This window comes from Tachysurus fulvidraco, chromosome 14 (genome assembly GCF_022655615.1).
Source record: "Tachysurus fulvidraco isolate hzauxx_2018 chromosome 14, HZAU_PFXX_2.0, whole genome shotgun sequence".
NCBI classification, from domain to species: domain Eukaryota; kingdom Metazoa; phylum Chordata; class Actinopteri; order Siluriformes; family Bagridae; genus Tachysurus; species Tachysurus fulvidraco.
In genome coordinates this window covers 23,971,185-23,991,961 of record NC_062531.1, presented here as the reverse complement: position 1 = coordinate 23,991,961, position 20,777 = coordinate 23,971,185, and the positions used below count along the sequence as shown (strand labels likewise).

General features: G+C 42.1%; 1 protein-coding gene across 2 annotated transcripts in view; it reads right to left on the bottom strand.

Moving 5' to 3' along the window:
* Nucleotides 1–15,148: 15,148 nt before the first annotated feature.
* Nucleotides 15,149–20,777, bottom strand: part of tbc1d10aa (TBC1 domain family, member 10Aa) — a 17,687-nt gene continuing 12,058 nt past the window's right edge. For both annotated transcript variants that reach the window (XM_027151562.2, XM_027151563.2), the window contains exons 8-10: nucleotides 19,347–19,536; nucleotides 18,989–19,143; nucleotides 15,149–18,822 (exon numbers count right to left, since the gene is read on the bottom strand). In XM_027151562.2, the coding sequence (XP_027007363.1) occupies nucleotides 18,043–18,822; nucleotides 18,989–19,143; nucleotides 19,347–19,536 (1,125 nt within the window). In that variant the 3' untranslated portion in view covers nucleotides 15,149–18,042. The remainder of the gene's footprint in view (nucleotides 18,823–18,988; nucleotides 19,144–19,346; nucleotides 19,537–20,777) is intronic.

Genomic DNA, 20,777 nt, shown 5'->3' with positions numbered 1-20,777 from the left:
CTTTAGGAGTTCTCGAGTTGTTCCTCTGGCTCGAGTTGTTCCAAACTACCGTGTGCTTATATATCAGAAAGTAAAAGCATTCTTGTAGGAAGCTAGAAGCCTGGAACGGGGTGAAATTTTTTTTGTCTTTTCATTTTTACGGGTACTTACGTAGCTACCTAAATAGTTTCTAGTCTGTTTCAGAGGGAAAAACAAGCCCAAACACACGACACACTGGGTTGCCAGGTTTAATCCCATTTAAGAAACGCTTTCTTTTCGGAGAGCCCTGTTTGAAAAAGAACGTTTTTATGTTTAATTCTGAAATTAAACATAAAGAATCCTTTATTATCACCACATAACAGTGGAATTCTGCTCTTCACATATCCAAACAGGAGGTTGGGGTCAGAGTGCAAGGGAAGCTGTGATACAGTACTCCTTGCTCAATTGCCCAAAAGTGGCAGCTTGGCAGTGCCGGGGCTTCAACCCCAACCTTCCGATCAACAACCCAGAGCCTTAAACATTTGAGCAACCGCTACTCACTATACCACTCGATGTGTCACTCGGTGTGTCACTCCATGCTGATTTGAACTCAGTTGAACTAAATTGACCTTCTGACAATTAAAGAGCTGCAATATTTCATACTGTATGTAAGACTCAAACTCAAGCATGATGTAATTCAGTATAATTGCATTATAGGATCCAAAGAAAAAGCCATTGTGTATTTTAACAGGTGCATCAGGACATTAAATCCTGACCATTTGGTCGGGTTATCGTGTAACACAAGAGGTACGAAGAGCTTAGCTGATATTTCCCGTGTAATTACAGTAACAAGATTCCTAGCAAGCACAGTATTTAACCACACAGACACCTAGTGTATGGCAGAGGATGAGTCAGCAAGATGTGTTTCAGATGTGCACCAGATGTGTTTGGCAAAACTTAGATTGTCGCATCTCTGGAATCTTTTATTACTCATATGTAATTACGTACGAGCGAGACTCTTAGGTGAACATAAACCGATTCACGGTGCAGCCAAAAGATGTTCACCTGCTGATGGTATAGTGTAACTTTAACGGGGCAAGCTGTGGCCTAATGTTTAGAGAGTCTGACTCGTAATCCTGAGGTTGTGGGTTCGAGTCTCGGGCTGGCCACGACTGAGGTGCTCTTGAGCAAGGCACCGAACCCCCCAACTGCTGGCTGCCCACTGCTACAGGTGTGTGTTCATGGTGTGTGTGTGTTCACTGCTGTGTGTGTGCACTTTGGATGGGTCAAATGCAGAGAACGAATTCTGAGTATGGGTCATTGTACTTAGCCGTATGTCACATCACTTAAATGATGTGGTTTTTATGACTTCTGACATTCACAAATTAGGATTATTACACTGAGTTTATTTAGGAACAGTAATCGGTATTAGAGGTGAGTGGTGGCTCAAGTGGTTATAGCACTAGGCTGTTTATAAGGGGCTCAGGGTTCAAGCCCCATGCACTGCCAAGCTACCACTGTGGAGCCCTTGAGCAAGGCCATTAACCCTCTTTGCTCCAGGAGTGTTGCATGCAATCATAGCTGACCTCAACCTCCAAAAGGTTAGGAAATGAAATGTGTAAAGGAAGAATTTCACTGTGCTGTAATGTAGATGTGACAAATAAAGGCTTCTTGTTATCCTCTGAGGCTGGAGTTCTTGTTAGTGAGAGTACACATGTTCAAGATGGCTGTCGTGTGATTCACAGACCGTCTTAATCAATGCAGCTGATATATTTTCTTCGATATCAAAGCCAACTCAACTGCGAGGTTCAGAGACGATGCCGGTCGAGGGACGTACGTAGATGCGGGTCGAGGAGCGGTTCTACGCTGACTCGACCACTCGTCGACAGAACTTTAAATCCTGCAGCCGTGACGAAGGTATGACGGAGGGATGCAGGTGACAATGCGAACGATGTCGCTTCAGAGGCTTTGCAGTGTTGGTGGTGATAAAATCAGAGAATCATTTAGCCTGGTCTGAGGATTCTGTTTTGTTTTTAAATCTCTCCTCATTCTAACTTGAATATAAGTGGAATACAGTAATAAGATTCAGAAAATCAGTGATTGAGGGGAAAAAACAATAAACAAAAAAACCTCATGCACACCTCAAGTCTGGTGGTCCATTGGCCCAGTGTGTTTGTGTGTATGTGTCTACGTTTTTGTGTGTGTGTGTGTGTGTGTGTGTGTGTGTGTTCAATACCTCAGCAGGCAGCTTGAAGCTCGAAAACTCCATCAGCACATTATGCACACACACACACACACACACACACACACACACACACACACACACACACACACACACACACACACACAAACACGCACGCACACACACAGCCAGATAATGACCTGTGGCACACACTGCTCTCTGCTCATGTGGGAAAATATTTGCCAATTTGACAATGACTCTCTGTTGGTTTACACAAATATATATATCTCGTCACACACACACACACACACACACACACACACACACACACACACACACACACACACACACACACACACACACACTTCATAATTTTGCAGAAGAAATCTAATTATTTTTTCTTTTTTATACTTACACCTTAGCACCAAAGGAAAACCAGATTACATTCACACACACTCACTCTCCCTCACTCCTTATTTTCCTGTGTGTGTGTGTGTGTGTGTGTGTGTGTGTGTGTGTGTGTGTGTGTAGCTTAAGTCTCTGGGAGTTTCCTGAGGTGGCTCTGTGTGATTAATCTGACCTTCCCGCCCTCTTGCCAGTAAAACTAAGGTCTTGGGGTTTTTAACAAAAGATGCTGCTCCACCTTTCCTTTACACACTTACACACAGATATAAACACTCCAAGAGAACACATGCATACACGCATACATGCACACACTCATCAAAAATACACACACAAACGCACGAGTACACACGAATGCTCCGGTGTTCACTCACTCGCTTCATTACCTACACACAAACAGAAAAATATTCATATACACACACTCAAGCAAGCAAACACATACACACACACACACACACACACACACACACACATACACAAAACATGTTATACACATACACACATATCCATATAAGTGCTCTCTTATTCACACACACACACACACACACACACACACACACACACACACACACACACACACACACACACACACACACACACACACACACACACACACACCATAACAAATGGCAACACATGCAAACACACACACCCAGTAACCGGTCTATGTCTGCTCATTAGCACAATAGCAGGATGGGCACTCTGACACACGATGCTTTGTTTAGCTTAGTTATGTGTGTGTGTGTGTGTGTGTGTGTGTGTGTGTGTGTGTGTGTGTGTGTGTGTGTGTGTGTGTGTGTGTGTGTGTGTCTAGCATTTGCAAATGCATGGCAATTTAAACAGCAAGAATGCCACTAGCTAAAGACTAAGGTTAATGTTTTTTTGTCTTTATATGTTTGTAAATAACTCAAAAACCTCTCCGCCTTAAATTCGGTCATTTTGACCTGTTTGCTCGTGACCCCAGACCTGTCGGAAAGGTCATAAATGCCACGAGCGAGTCATTTATACAACGTTCTCATCAACGTGGTGAACACACGACCCCAATAAATGCAGAAAAGATCTAATTCTGAATGACAGCAGAAACTGTAAACCTTTCATAGTTTTTTAAATCTATGATCGAATCGAATACTGAATCGACCGAATCAGAAAAGTGATTCACACTGAGTCATATTCAATACTGAATCAGGAGTCATTTCAAGTCAAGGGAGTCTTTTCTATTAAAATTCATCTTCTAAAGTCATTTGTTTGGTTGAAATGTTCTGTTAGTTCTTAAGAACTGTGTGTTTACACTAGCATGTGCGCTGAAGGTGTGTTTAAAGAGCTACTAGTGCATTTGTCTCTGAAAGGTCTTTAATTGTGCGTTTGAGTAAAGTGAGCTTTAAGTAGAACAGGTTGAGACTCCTGCTTGTCTATCCCTGTTCCCTCGTTCCGTCACCTTAACACACACCTTTAATGGAGCAGAAAGATGGAGTGGCTTCTGACACACTGTTTGTTTATCATTGTGTGTGTGTGTGTGTGTGTGTGTGTGTGTTGTACCGTGCCTCGCATTCTTTTTCCCAGATTTGACCTCTCACCTGCAGGCTAATCCATAAAGAGAGGTTAGACAGAGACAAGTCTCCACAACACACCTGCTTTATTGCCCCCCCCAAACACACACACACACACACATACACACACCATTTGGCCTGAGATTCTCTTAAAAGGCACCCTGATGTGTGTGTGCGCATGTGTTTTTGTAGAATGCGATTTCCTGATGATGGCAGGCCATTAGCTACCATCCACAACACACCTATTAAATCACCGCATACAGATAAGGGACCTGTGCTTGTGAATCCTGACCTCATCCTGTACACCACATCGCCCAAAAGTTTCATCCCCCCTCCATCAACATTCCTTTAAACAGAAGACCTCTGAACAAATCCCTGTTCGGAATAAGACAGTGATTAAGAGCGAGACACTCATGGTGAAAGTCCAGTATAGAGACAGAGTAAGTGGGAATGATAGAGAGATTAAGGGTAGAGCCTGAGAGAAAGACAGACGGAGAGCACCAGAGATAGAGGTCAGTGTGTGTGTGTGTGTGTGTGCGCGCATGTGTGTGTGTGTGCGCGTGTGTGTGCATGCATGCGTGTGTGTGGTTGTGTGTGTGTGCGTGTGTGTGTGCATGTGTGTGCGCACGCGTGTATGTGTGTGCACGAAAGAAAGAAAGAAAGAAAGAAAGAAAGAAAGAAAGACACCTGGATATAATTTATCTATAAAACAGTGGCCTTGTTCTTTCTTGAAAAGTTTAGAAAGTTTATGGCAGAAGCCGAGGAGGAAACTGAAGTTATGCAGCAGCTGAGGCAGAATCTGAGGCAGAAGTACAGGCTGTATCTGAAGTGGAAACAGAAGAAGAGGCTAAAGTCTAGACAGAATCTGAGGCCGAAGTTAAGGCAGAAGCTGAGGAGGAAACTGAAGTTCATGCAGTAGCTGAGATGAAAGCTGAGGTGGACATCGAGGCAGAAGCCAAGTAGAAGTAAAAGCCAAGGCTGAGGAGAAAGTTGAGGCAGAAGATGAACCTGCGTCTGACGCTCAACCTGAAGTCTCAGGTCCGCAGATCCGTTCATGTGGTCCACTGGTATTAGTGCTGTTATAAACCCCTGAATGTTAACTTATTCAACAACTGGGATGCTGAAGGAGCGAATCGTAGTTAATATACTTTATATTCATCCATCCAAGTGTCCCACACACTCATCTAATCAACCTCAGGATCAAACTTTACTCTCTAAGTATGATGGTTTGTGTTGAATTCTGGGAAACAAGCTCACATGGTGTTTTCTCTCCTTCTGTCCCACAGCTTCAGAGGGAGCAGAGAGACAGGAGAGTGCCGAGAAGATCAGCTTCAACGGCACATGATTCATCACCACACACACACACACACACACACACACACACACACACACACACACACACACACACACACACACACACACACACAAATCCTAATACACAAAAACATAAATAAAATCGTTAAACTTTATGATGGGGGGCACGGTGGCTTAGTGGTTAGTACGTTCGCCTCACACCTCCAGGGTCGGGGGTTTGATTCCCGCCTCCGCCTTGTGTGTGTGGAGTTTGCATGTTCTCCCCGTGCCTCGGGGGTTTCCTCCGGGTACTCCGGTTTCCTCCCCCGGTCGAAAGACATGCATGATAGGTTGATTGGCATCTCTGGAAAATTGTCCGTAGTGTGTGTGTGTGTGTGTGAATGAGAGTGTGTGTGCCCTGCGATGGGTTGGCACTCCGTCCAGGGTGTATCCTGCCTCGATGCCCGATGACGCCTGAGATAGGCACAGGCTCCCCGTGACCCGAGGTAGTTTGGATAAGCGGTAGAAAATGAGTGAGTGAGTGAGTGAGTGTTCAATGAGGAAAGTTCCTCTGGTTCCTCACCAATTTGTAAGTTGTAAAAAACTGGAGAGTAAATACTGCTACCGTTATCAGCAGAAATATTAATGATAGGTCGTGAGGGTAAATCATGGAGGATAAACTATTACACGGCAATATTTCATTCAACTAGCAGTACGCAGGAACTAGTGTTTGTAATGGGGAACAGAGCCGCTGTGAGATTTCCGTCCACTCGCCTTCACTATCATTACTCATTATTCATTATCATCGACACCGTATTAAAGCTCGTTCCACAAATCTCCTGAGCTCCAAATTATACTGAACAGATGTCTCAACACAAGATAAATCACTCTCTGATATAACTAGAAGAAGGTTTTGGTGCCAGATTAAACCCTGAACTGTGAAGAGTAGCTGATTTGGATTAGTCTCAGATGCTTTATTGTGTCATGAAGTGCAACTTTTTCTGTCATGAGGATTTCACAAAGTCCAGAGGAAATAAATGCTCACCTGTCGCTGTGCTCAAAAACGGTGGTTTGTACTGTACAGTGGGCGCAAATCCAGATGTTGTACTTGCCTTTTCTTCTGTGATGTGAGACAGAACAACATCTGGAGCCCGTTCAAGACCGGAGCCGGAGCGCCACTGTACACTTAAATCTTCACACACACTCGAAGCTAATTATTTTTTTTTTTCAGCTATATTAGTAGCCATATGTTTGTGTGTAGGTCTCTGGACACTAAAAGGGGTCTTATAGAAAAGACCCCAGTGTGCATATGTGTGTGTGTGTGTGTGTGTGTGTGTGTACCAGCATAGAAGAATAAATGGGGCTTCAGTAGCAGACAAATCTTTGGTCTTTGTTCTGCTGATTACAGGCTGCGTGTGTGCAAATGCACGTGTGTGAACTAGCGTAACTTGCTCTACTTCTGAACACCAGATGACTCCACTTTATGGTCAGCTGAGTGCATGGGCTCAATCACACACACACACACACACGCACACGCACACACACACACGCACACCGAGACCCGTAATCAAGCTCACACACTTGCACAGTAAAATTTAAAAGATAGCAGCCCATATGTCCAACACGTGTGTGTATTCAAGAGGAGAGAACGTATTAAGAACGTGAGAAGAATAAATACAGGTAACGCTGAAAGTCTAAGCGAGTGTGTTCCTGTGTGAGAGCATGAGAGAGAGTGTGGGAATGCACCTGTTAGAGATTTATGCCGATCTCTCTATTGCAGATCTTCCTCTGAGGATAAAGGATGCATCATGAATTAAATAATTTAGCATCTGTGTGTGGGAAAGATGCTAACAGGAAACACCTCTTGTCCTGTCTCATTATTAATGCTATTATTAAAGGATTTACACACACACACACACACACACACACACACACACACACACACACACACACACACACACACACACACACACACACATCTGTCTGTCATTAGTACTAATGCTACGATGTATAGTTTCTCACCACGTTAAATTTGCTAACAAATAAAGAAAGCCTATAGCTACCAGTTTAGATTAGATTAGATTAGATTAGATTCAACTTTATTGTCATTACACATGTACAAGTACAAGGCAACGAAATGCAAGTTAGGTCTAACCAGAGTGCAATAGCAGCAAGCACAGCATGTACAGTGTTTACATGAGATAAAGAAATTAAATAAAGTGGTAATATAGGAGTAAAAATGGTAATATAGAAGGACAGAGACACAGATCCTCAGATGAATCATTCTGAGGACATTAGCACCGGTCAAACCGCCACAGAAACTCGATCGAAACATCTGGTACCTCTACAGTCGTGTGACGCAGGCTAATTCACTAAGGGTCTCTTTCCAAATGACCTCGGAATGATTCATTTGAGGATCTGTGTGAAAAAAAAAGTTTAGTCATGTGACTGAGAAACTGCAAAGAGATTAAAATTCATTCATTCGTTCATTCATTCATTTTCTACCGCTTATCCGAACTACCTCGGGTCACGGGGAGCCTGTGCCTATCTCAGGCGTCATCGGGCATCTAGGCAGGATACACCCTGGACGGAGTGCCAACCCATCACAGGGCACACACACACACTCTCATTCACTCACACACACACACACTACGGACAATTTTCCAGAGATGCCAATCAACCTACCATGCATGTCGTTGCACCGGGGGAGGAAACCGGAGTACCCGGAGGAAACCCCCGAGGCACGGGGAGAACATGCAAACTCCACACACACAAGGCGGAGGCTGGAATCGAACCCCCAACCCTGGAGGTGTGAGGCGAACGTGCTAACCACTAAGTAACCGTGCCCCCCCTTTATCTGAACTTTATAATGTTTAATAGAAATCTTCAGACAAGCTTAAAGAGACACATTTAATTACTTTAATAGACTTTTATTACTCATAAATACATGTTGCTGCTATAGAAACAAGAACCTGTTAAGAACGAGCAAGCTGCTGTTAAACAAATCAAAATCGACACCATCGGACAATTCAGAATCGACAATTCGACACGGCTGCACGAGAGAGAGAGATTAACAACTCTACACGCGACTGTTTAAGGACCTCGGTCTTAAACACACAACGTTAGCGTCTTAGCTCTACACCAAACGCGTCTCGGATGTTGGACTACTACAGGTGCTCGAGAATTACATACACAGTTATAGCGACACGCAATAACAGGATGTTCCCACAGATTCATCATGAACAGAGCCATGAGCATCTTCACGAAGACTCCTGGCCAGCGCTGGCCGATTACTGCCGCTCATTACACCGTGTCTCTGCAAGCTGTTTCCTTTTGTCTTTGCTTATTGTCCTGCTTCACAACCAACACACACACACTCCTCATTGCCCACTCTATATCCGCTATGTCATCCTTCACAATGCTACCAGGATGACCTTTGAACTCACCTCCGGTGAAATGGTGTTTGATGCAGTAGGAAGATCTCAGTCACACGTGTACAGAATGGGCACCGACCGACCGGTTAATTTAGGGAAAAGGGAAGACGAGCATCCTGCAGGAAGAGACTTTAAAGTGTGTGACTACCTCACACTTTCACCACACACCTTGGCGTGTAACGTTTATATTATACTATAGAGCCATAAATCAGCTAACAATCTCCGATAACAGCGGAAGAATGAGATGAGAGGAAGGAGTAATGAGATGAGCAGACTGAAGGGAAACTCCTCGCAGGATGTTTCTCAGAAGAGCTGATCGCACTCTGACCGTGTCCTCGACTTAAACCCGCGCTGCCATTTTTAGACTCTAAATGTTAAACACCAAAAAAAAAAAGTCATTAAAAAATAAGAGCATGTTATTCAGATTTAATTCAATAACATTTCACTTATAGCGCAATACATTACTGACTTATCAGCTAATCAGTCACGATTACTTTAAACAAATAACATGGTTAGGCACGGTGAGACAAAGGCGAGTGAGGATCCAAATGCAGTTTAAAGTTTTAATAAACAAAACACAAATGAACAGGCAGGCAACACAAGGCAGAACACCGAACAAAACAAGAACCGGGGACATGGACATGGACATGGACATGGACACACCACATACCAACAACGACTAACACCAGGGAAGTGAACAAACAGAGTAAATGTAGTAAACAGGAACCAATCACAAAGCAGAGACAATCAGAGACAAAGACAAAACACCTTGAGTCCAATTAGTGTCCATGGTAACAAATGAGTGGGCGGGGCCAACAATTAACAGCAGGGCAAGACAGCAAACAGAAACAGGACAAAACCACAGACAGACTTATTACACCTACAAACTAAAGTAGCGAGTTATTTTATTTTTTACTCATTGTAAAAAAACAATTGTAAATAAAAGGTACAAAATAACCACAGACTCTCACTAAAAACACTTCTATGCTAAAATTGTTTTGGGTGCGAGATCGTTTTTAACAATTTTACAATCGACTCTTTCAGGGATCGACTTACATACAACAAATAACGGTTGTACGTAATATATACGATATTTAGATACACATTTAATTATGAAATTCAGGTTGATGAACCAACTAGCCATGTAGTCTGTATTTACAAACATTAGTTGGTGATAGAGAGGAAAAAAGATATATAAAATGGAAACTTTGAGGAACAGCTGCAACTCTGCCATGAATTAGAAGTCAATAGAGAGGAAAAAAGACAATTTTCCAGAGATGCCAATCAACCTATCATGCATGTCTTTGGACCGGGGGAGGAAACCGGAGTACCCGGAGGAAACCCCCGAGGCACGGGGAGAACATGCAAACTCCACACACACGAGGCAGAGGCGGGAATCGAACTCCCAACCCTGGAGGTGTGAGGCGAACGTGCTAACCGCTTAGTGCCACCGTTCCCCCCCATTGAACACTGAATGTATAATCGCGGTCAGAGAACCAGCACAGTTTCTGTTCAACCAATAATTTCACATCACAAGAGATTCAACTCACTGTTCAAGCACAAGATTAACACACTAGGAACCAAAACAAATCACTAGTTCTCCAAACAAAGTTCTTCATCATCGTGTCTACTTGTGAGTTTGTTCCTATGACATAACACAAGTCGAGAACATTCTGGCCAAGAAGCAAATCAGACCTTCACGGTACGAGCGCCGATACACTCACGTATCATCAACTTTAATTAACCACAATCCCCCAGACCAGATGAAACTGCACACACATACACCAACCACTAAGATACCATCATCACTGTACAGGATGCAATTACGTCGCCTAGAGCGACACGTCGTTCTAAAAAAGGTACGATACCTGGCTTCTGAAAACTCTATACAATTGTATACACATTTCAGCCTCGGTTCCACCATCTGATTCGAGTTAAGCCTCGCTGCAGGATCCTGATTAACCCAATCAGGTGTGTTTGTTTAGGGAGCGAGCCAGAGCCTTCACCGGTGCCTTTTCCGGAAAAACAGAACAGCGGTATCATGAAGCAAAACCTTCCTGTGAAGGTTTTTTTCTTTAAAACAAACAAACTCACACCTTCAACTCTATATTTTTCTATATGAACGTCTCAACAGCAGGAGAGAGAGATTAAGAAATGAGATGTGAGGGAAAAGAAAAGAAAAAGATGGAGGGAGGGAATGAGGGAGGGAAAATTCTTGTTTGTCAAGCTGGAAAAAAATACGGGGAAACATTTCAGACGTCCCTCATTACGTGCTCTTATATTTATACTCGTAAAAGCGCCGTGATGAACATCTGATCCCGTGTGACGTGTATGATGTCACACTAATGACAAATAATAAGAGAAGAATGATAACACAGTTAACGATCAAAGCAAACGTTTGTCCTTTTTCCTAAACGTCAACTGGCTGGTTGTTATTGACTACCTGAGTAACCAATCAGAGTCAGGTTTAACCCTGAACGATCTATGGTCAACAAACACAGCAAAACCAATCAAAGGAAGCATAAAGTGTTGACACACTTTAAAGGACAAAGCGGTCGAGCATTTCTGTAGTACTCTGCATATCAGGTAACCGTTAGGAATGTCAAGTAATGCTACATTCCCACATCCAGTGACTCGCAGCGACAAACCGGAGAATATTCATTTTCAAAGAGAGCTGCCGACTTCTGATGACATGAGCAACGGCGAGAACTGATGGCTAGATGTGGGATGGAACAAAGCTGAGAAAAGTTTAGCTTCATGCAAATATGGAGCGACTTATGGGAACGTGCTACGTGCTTTGGCGTTTATCTCGTATCATACACGAAGGTGAATATTATACACAACAAAACTCATAGCAGAATGTTTTATTTTAGCAGCAAGAAAACTTCATTAAAAGTGGAATGCTAGCTACTCCACCCACAGGGGAACATTATTACTATGGCAACCATTAGTAAGAACAAGCTGCAGAACAAGCATTGGAGAAACAAGAAGCAGTAGAACAAGCAGCCGAAAAAACAAGAAGTAGCAGAACATTCATTCATTTTCTACCGCTTATCCGAACTACCTCGGGTCACGTGGAGCCTGTGCTTATCTCAGGCGTCAACGGGCATGGAGGCAGGATACACCCTGGACGGAGTGCCAACCCATCACAGGGCACACACACACTCTCATTCACTCACACACTCACACACTACGGACAATTTTCCAGAGATGCCAATCAACCTACCATGCATGTCGTTGCACCGGGGGAGGAAACCGGAGTACCCGGAGGAAACCCCCGAGGCACGGGGAGAACAAACTCCACACACACAAGGCGGAGGTGGGAATCGAACCCCCAACCCTGGAGGTGTGAGGCAAACGTGCTAACCAATAAGCCACCGTGCCCCCCAGCAGCAGAACAAGCAGCCGAAAAAACAATGAGCAGCAGAAAAGCAGCAGAACAAGCAGCAGAAAAAAATAGCAGCAGCAGAACAAGCAGCGGACAAACAAGGATCAGCAGAACAAGCAGCAGACTAAAAGGAACAAGGAAAAAGCCAAACAGGAACAAGCAGTAGAACAGGAGCAAGCAGAACAAGGAGCAGAATGAGCAGCAGAAGAACCACAAACATTCTTTACAGTGAATTTGACTTAAAGGTATTTTTCTATATAAAGAAGAAAGAAATTTCAGAACTTTAGTCTATAAAACCAAAGGATATTCACTCCATTTGTACATGTATAAGAATGTATGGAGGTAAAACACACCCTCCTCAATGGTTTTACACAAATCTTTATTCTGTGAAATAACTGCTAAGTCTTAACTAAAAAATCTTCTCTTGTTACTTCCTCAATTCCTTCCTTACTTACACTGCCGTTCGGCCTCTTCCCACCCCCCACCCCACACTACTAAAAACAGGATTTGGAGAAACATAATGCTAAAAATCCCGTGGAATACCATCATCGTCCCATGTCCGTCAGCAGCTTTTCTTTTTCTTTTGAAGGCTTAAACTTAAACGAGTCTAAACACAGCTTTGTCTGGACAAACAGTCATATTAATAGCCATGATGTTAATATTACTGCTAATGAAAACAGAATTAAAGACCACAGCTACCGCCTGAGGCACACAAGACACAAAGCAGACCTCTGAGAACAGAAGCAGTCTTAAAATAAGTGTTTACATTAGAGTATAGAAAGCCAAAAAGACACTCAAATATAGCACTAAGTGGAGATCTGCATGGCCCGAGCACCCATCACTTTAAAAGCTGCACAGCAAGAGACCAGAGATCATCTCACACCACGTCCGAGTCGTGTCTATGACTGTAGATCGTTGCAAACTCTTAAAAACTTCCTAATGGCACATTAATTATTTAATACCCCATAAATTAACACTCTTTTTTATAGAGGTGTTATAACCTTGCATCTGCATCTACATGATGTAGCATCTACATGAGCTGAAGGTGACCGGGTTTGTGGACACGAGCTATGACCTGTGTGTGTTTGTGCTACAGCAGACCGAAGCTGTGCTCCATACATAGACACCTGTATGAAAAAAAAACAAACACCTGGTTAGTACATGAAACTAACATAATATAACGTTCTGTAAAAAAATAAATAAAATGAAATAAAAATAAATTCTCATGATTATCACATGATTCACATGCAGTTTTCTTGCAGGTACAGGACATACAAAGATGATAAAAAGTGTATTAAGCAGGGAATACAAACACAATGGTGCAGATGAAATAAATATTCAAAAGAAAAATCTAAAGATAATCAAGAGAAGGGGAAAAAAAGCTAAATGATTTGAATCTATTAAAATCTATATTGTCATTTATATATAATAATGAATAAAATCACTAAACATATTATTTGTTTTGAAAAAAATCGCTGTGGACATTGACACGAGTCTTAACACGGTGTATTAATTAATTATTGTGCTATTTAAATACTTATTGATTAAGTTTTGATAATTAAACGTAACAAAAATGAATATTAATTGACACGTGATACTAAATTTAAGGGAATTATAATGCAGAAATTGTGTGTGTGTGTGTGTGTGTGTGTGTGTGAGGATGTGGTAGCCTAGAGGTTAAGGCGTGGAATTACTTTTCGGAAGGTCATGAGTTTGATTCCCAGGTCCACCAAGCTGCCACTGCTGGGCCCCTGAGCAAGGCCCTTAAGCCTCATTTGCTCAGTTGTAAATGTTGAAATAAAATGTAAGTCACTCAGGACAAGGGAGTCTGCTAAACGCCAGAAATGTAATATAGTAAATGTAATAAATAAAATGTGTGCATGCAAAATAAGGGAGATCAGTGTGCAGTACAAATTGGCCAGAGGTGATCTGCTTCGTGTGTGTCAATAACCGTAATATTACATTATAATAATAATACAGTCAGTCTTCACTAGAAATCAACTTACAGATGAGCAACGGAAAATTTCAGCTTTATCAGACCTTCTGAAAACTTGACCCCGCCACCATCGAGGATGGACGACAACGTCCCACATCCAAGATTTGTTTTAATATGTCTATCATCAGTTTCTAGAGGTGTAACGATATTCTCCGGTCACGATTCGATTCACGATACTAGATCCACACAAACTGATTAATTTCTATTTTTTAGTTGTATTTATTTATTTATTGTTTTCGTGCATTTTTGTCGGAATAAAACTAAATCAGTTTAATATTGTAAACAAAATGTACTACATGTTCGGCATATCTCAGAAAGTTATCGTGAACAAAACAATTAAAAAAATAAAGATTCGGAGTAAGAGTCTGGTACTGACTAAAAACTTATAAAATTCTCTTTCACACTATTAGAATGTGACTGTGACCCAGGACACACTCGTTAAAGCAGATTGGGACCTCTGGTGTTCAAACCATGTAAGTGCATTTAAATAGATTATTAATAAAAGGCTGATTCCTACTAGCTTATGCATTAGAATAGTATAAGTTAAATTAAAACTCTGATTTGTCTTGCAGCTACAATATTATTAAGAAATCAGTCAACGCCTTTTGACCAATCAGAAACCGGAATTCGATAGTGTTGTAATATAAAACTAAATTGAATGATTTGCTTTCAATAATGGATTTATTCGGTACACTTTGAACAGAGAGTGAAAATGAACACGGTCCCCGAACCAATCAACATCTTTGTCGCTGATACCTGAAAGTCAAAAGCAATGCAGACTGAAATGCCCTGAAATTTTCGGCTGTAAATAAAATCGCAGTCAACCCCCGTGACCTTTTGACCCTCATCGTTTCCCACAAGCAGCACAGAGTTAAACTGAGTTACCCAAACACCACATAACACACATTTATACCACCAAAAAAAAAAGCAAAACAACCCACACTTTTGTCTGGTTATTGTTTTTATTTAGATAGCATCTGATTGTACAACATCTACAGAATGAAATTTATAGATTAGACATAAGTGCCATGTTGTTGTTGTTGTGAACATCTCCATGAACATTCAAATGCCACCATAACAGAGTATGTGATGGTCTCGAGATGAAGTCTGTCTTAATAAACAATCTGTCCTGTAGTTTGTCCCGTGCGACATCTCGAGAGTCCGTCTCATAATTCTGATGACGAGTCGAGTCGTTTCTCGGTACAGTTTATTAGAATATTGCAAATCGTTAAAGTTTAGCAGTTATGCTATTGAACGTAATATGCTCGGCTTTGACGAAAAGAAAAGGAACGGAAGAAATCTGAACCAAAGCTTTAGGAATGTTTACGAAAAACAATGTTGTGTAGGAAATTCTATAATAATCATTTAACAAAAAAAACTGTGTTAAAATTCTCTGAAAAAAAACAAACAAACAAACAAACAGCGTCACAAAGCTTCAGTAATAAGATTAGAAAATTTATATATGTACAAAAAATAAAGTAACAGCTCCCATTAATGTAAGAATGAGTGTAACTAGATGTAATACTAGATGTGGGCAAAACTTGAAGAAAAAAAAAAATATCTAGGATAATTTTATTTATTTGGTAGATTTTTTTCCCCCCTCCCTCAAGGCAACATAACAGAAAAAAAAAAAAAACCTCAGAACAAATGAATTATCAGGTGAGTTGAGGGCTGGAGGATTGATTCGGGATCTCGAAGGTCTGGGATTAAAACTTTTACAGCTTTAAATCCGTGCAAAACTGCGTTTTTAAATGCAGCTTGTGATGTGACAATGAAACCGTAAAGCACGCACTGAAAAAACGTACTGCGCTGACACTGGAGACTCCTTCCCCAAGTCTCAAACTCCGTGCTGAAGACCACGGGCTTTTCATAGCTCGAAAGTATCCGATTGTGTAACTCGTCTATCGTAGAGTTCCCTGTCTGATTTGTTACTACAGAAATAAAGTAATCATAGCAAATTAGTGAGAAGTTGACAGTAGTGTGGTATGAATTATATCATATCATATATATAGCAGACATTTCATTGAGAAAACTATGAAACTATTTTACAATTATGTCAGACGATTCGTGTGTTGCATAGAGAGCAGAATGAAAAAAAATCCGCCAAATGAATACATGTGCGTTAGTGTAACAGAAACAAAGTGTTTTGTATGAGATTCGTTCGTTAAAAAGACTTCTCGGTGCACTTTAGGGTGTTTGTGGACAGTGTGCACGCATCTGAATAAAGTCTGCCGTCTAGTGGCCGAGAAGAAAAAGGTAAGACGGTGTTCAGTTGAATAATCAGCCGATATACAATTCTACAACATATCACGCTGTTAAACACACGAGACGAAGAAAAAAAAAAAAAAAAAAAAGACATCCGCGCTGTGCGTTCGGGTCTGAAAGAGGCGGTTTTGATAGCAGCGTTGAAAGATTACTTAAATTTGCACTGTGAATGAAGCGTTACTGAATCTAGTGTGTCACGTTTGATGACTTTAGGCATGTGTGTGTAAAATAGTTCAAATAAGACGTCATCGTATTGTACAGTCGTCAGATTGTACTAATTCTCTTTACCTTATTAAACACAGTGTGTTTGCATTGTATTTAAAAAACAAAACAAAAAAAACATTAAAATTAAAACTGTTGTTAAACATCAGTGCTGCTCTGTTTTGGGTTGCCTCAGCGGATCATCTGGTCTGCATCTGCCTCAGCGGATCATCTGGTCTGCATCTGCCTCAGCGGATCATCTGGTCTGCATCTGCCTCAGCGGATCATCTGGTCTGCATCTGCCTCAGCGGATCATCTGGTCTGCATCGGGTTTTACATTTTATCCGGGCTTGGGATCCGGCACTGAGATTCGGGACTTGAACCCGGGCTGTGTCGATGAAAGCGGGGATCCTGCCACTTGAACACTACGAGCCTAATGAATGAGTAATTAAAATAACGAGAGGAAATTCTTATAAATCACCCAGATCTACTAGGCAGGCCAACATTTCCTAAGCTGAGCGTGATATAAAAACTGAATATTAGCACATGTCCATTATGTAGTTTTAACTGAAGTCCATTAAGGTACAAACGTGTTAAAATGATATAAGTGAAGAACAGAAAGCAAAGTCCGAGCCTCAGAAGTAAAGCCTGAGATCCCGAGCCTCGGACGTCAGATCCCAGGACGTGTGGACTCACGGGTAGAGCTTTTCAGACGCAGAGACTCAGATGTAGAGCCTCAGACACACGAACCTCAGAACCTGAGTTGGTCTTAAAGTAGTGTGAAGCTCCACTTTCCATCAGGTTTAATGACTCTTGTGTCTGAGTACTGGAAAACATTCTGGCATTTTTAGGTCTATAAATAGTAACTGTAGCTCATCAATTTGCCAGTGACGCTCTACACCGTCCATCGAGGGAAAGGTAAGCTGATTCGACCGGCGCTGAGCAGGTTCGTTAGGGTGCTGGATCATTTCTCAGCACCGCAGGGACACTGGCATGGCGGAATGTGAGACGCTGATGATGTGTTTTTACGGGAATTTCTCTGACGCCACTGATCCGAGTTTTTTTCATAGTGAAAAATGGAAGAAATACAAGTTTCTTAATTAAAAAAGAAAAAGAAAAGAAAAGAACAAAAATTTGCACCGTTTCACTTTCATCCTAATTTTAGTCGATAAGCCGCGACGTGTTTGCAGTCTGACTTTCGACACCAAACATCTCGGCTGCCTCTCGGGTGAAAATGTGTGAATTTGAGTTTAAGAAAAAAAAATAACTGATCCCATGTTCTTACTCAAATAAACAACTGCATGTAAAAAAATAATGTAAATATTTCTCCCGAATCTGCAGTGTCGTGTTTCTTCGAGTCGCCAAGTGTGCGAAAGTTACAAGTAGGTGTCCTCCGAGCTGCAGATGCTCTCTGCGGAGTTATGCAGCACACCGTTTTTGTCCTGGAGCACCGCAGTCGAGTCTTCGTTGTGTGTAAGCGGAGTGCTCGGGTCTGTAGACTGACCCTGAATGGCAGCAGACTTTTCTGTATTATTAGGAAGGTCGTCGTGGTCGGGGACGGGTTTTGGAAATAGGACGCGAGGGGAGTCCAGCAGGTGAGGACGCCACCCGGGAGTTGATTCGTGTGCGAGAGAAGGTAGGAGTGATAGATGCTGAAGAGGAAGCGATCCCGGTGTCGGACTGACGGTGGAATTCGGTAATGACTGCACGAGTCGCTCTGTAGAAACCTTCGTCTCCCTGACTTGATTTTTCTGCTCTTTAGAGAGCGAGGCTGGATGTGATGGAGGATTTGGAAATACGACATATTGGTTTTCATTGTTCAGAGGCTGTGTTTCCGATATCGAACTAAGTTTAGACTCTGTGGGTAGGGCGTAGGGGTTAGGGATGTTGAGGGGTTGGTTTCTTTTCATGGAACCTCTCTTCTTTCTGAGGCTCGTCTCGGATATTTCCTCAGGGATCGATGGGAATGGGACGATGATGGAGGGGTTTTGGTGGAGGTCTTGGCGTGTATGAGGCTCGTTGGATATGATGGCACGAGCACTGTGCATTCTCAGAGGGGGTTTGCGGGTTGGCTCGCCACGCTTCTTCTTCCAGCGCTTCAGCTGCCTACGGTGCGCACGCTCCACGTCCCGTGCAGAGACCTGCATTTCTAGAACCTACAGCAAAAAAAACAAAACAAAAAAAAAAACAAAAACAGACTTATTGTAATACATTCTACCGTACTCAATGTATCTACATTACTATGGTTTATAACATATAATACAGAAATAAGAGACCATTTCGTCATCATCCTTTTCTCTGTTGTTTCCTGGTGTGTGTTACCTGGTGCACTAAGAAGGCCTCCTGCATGTATTTGGGTTCAATCGCTCGGAGAACCTCCATGGTCTCATACTGACCCGGACAAGCCTTTAGCTTTTCCCGAGATCCCAGCATGGACTTCAACAACACCAAGCCTACACGGAATATAATCTTTACTCCTACAGAGAGAGAGAAAGAGAGAGAGAGAGAGAGAGAGAATGAATACATTTAAACAGGACCAACTCCACACTGAAAGAAAAGAGTGACGAGTATATATATATATATATATATATATATATATATATATATATATATATATATATATATATATATATATATATATATATATATATATATCGGTGTGTTTGTGTGTGTATCTGACCGTCACAGAGGAACATGTCCCACACTCTGAGGACCGAGGCCCAGGGCAGAGTTCTGGAGAAGGCACACATGAACCACTCCATCATGTAGAGCACAGGTTCGATCTTGTGCTTGTCCAGGTGTCGATACGCCGTCGGACAAACCCGCTTCAGCAGCGCGTGCAGGATCTCTCCGTCCAGCTGAACGGCCTCCTGCGCAGACGTAACCGTTTACAATAAGGGTTAGAACTGGTTAACAGAGAAACCAGCTGAATGAATATTTCATTTAGACTGCTTTTCACTTACACCAAGAATCCATTAATGTGCGGTCCAAAAAATACACAAAAAACTGGCAGCAATATAAAGAAGGAACGGATCAAAGCGGAAACGCACACAAACACAAGATGGCGGTGTTGAGTCACCTCATACGGAGGTACAGGGTGGGGTTTGCTGGCTCTGAAGTATAATTTTTAACAGACCCTATGATTACAAAACAACTAAATACCGAGTGTTTCCTCTCCCACTTCAGGCTGAACTGAACTTCATACGTTAAAAATTATTTCAGGTCCTTTTTTTCTCTCTAACTGATAAAGTTTCTAACTTCACTGATAAAAAGCTTCTACTTTACTTGACATCCCTTGATAAGAGCCCTGACTCAAGGGACTGTTTAGCAGCTGTACTGACTCAACTCATAATAAATAGACTTTTATTATTAAGTGACTTTGACGGCTAAATAAAACCATCACTCGCTGGAGAAAGTATGAATCGATCGGCTCGGCTTCCTGGCCGCACTTACAGTAATAAAAGCTCTAACGAAGCCTTGGTAAAGGTGCGTGACGTCTTGTATTGTGGAGGAATTAGCATGGCCTCGTTCCAGGACATGTATACAGCTCATATTTGTGTTTCAGATGGCTTTTCTGGAACGGCTTTATCTTGTTGATTTAGCTGAAAGGAAAGTTGGTTGGACTTTTTTCCCACTTTTTTTTTATTCAATATTCACGATGTTTAAAAAAGGGAAATAAAGCACCTCATGCTCTACTTTCTGGATCTTGCAGGTGCTGTTATATATTGCATAAGATAAACAGTAATGTTGTTGTTGCTTCCGCTGCTCGCTGTACGAGGTCGTCGTCATCTGGGCCACGTATTTGCTTTGGCAAAGGTTTTACACCAGATGCCCTTCCTGATTTTAAAAGCTCTTAGGTTTTAAAAAGTAAATGTGGAAAATATTCCTATCTGTTAGTGTTTTTATAGCGAGCGTACTCGTTCGGATAGACACGAACCTCGACGCAGGCCGGGTTTGACCGATGATGTTCACTTTATTACGTTAAATTTGTGTGTGTGTGTGTGTGTGTGTGTGTGTGGGGGGGGGGGGTTTCAGGGTTGGCGCGCTTCAAGCATGGCGCTTGAAATCTGCCTCACACAAATCCTCAGCCTGAGCCACATCACTCAAGTTA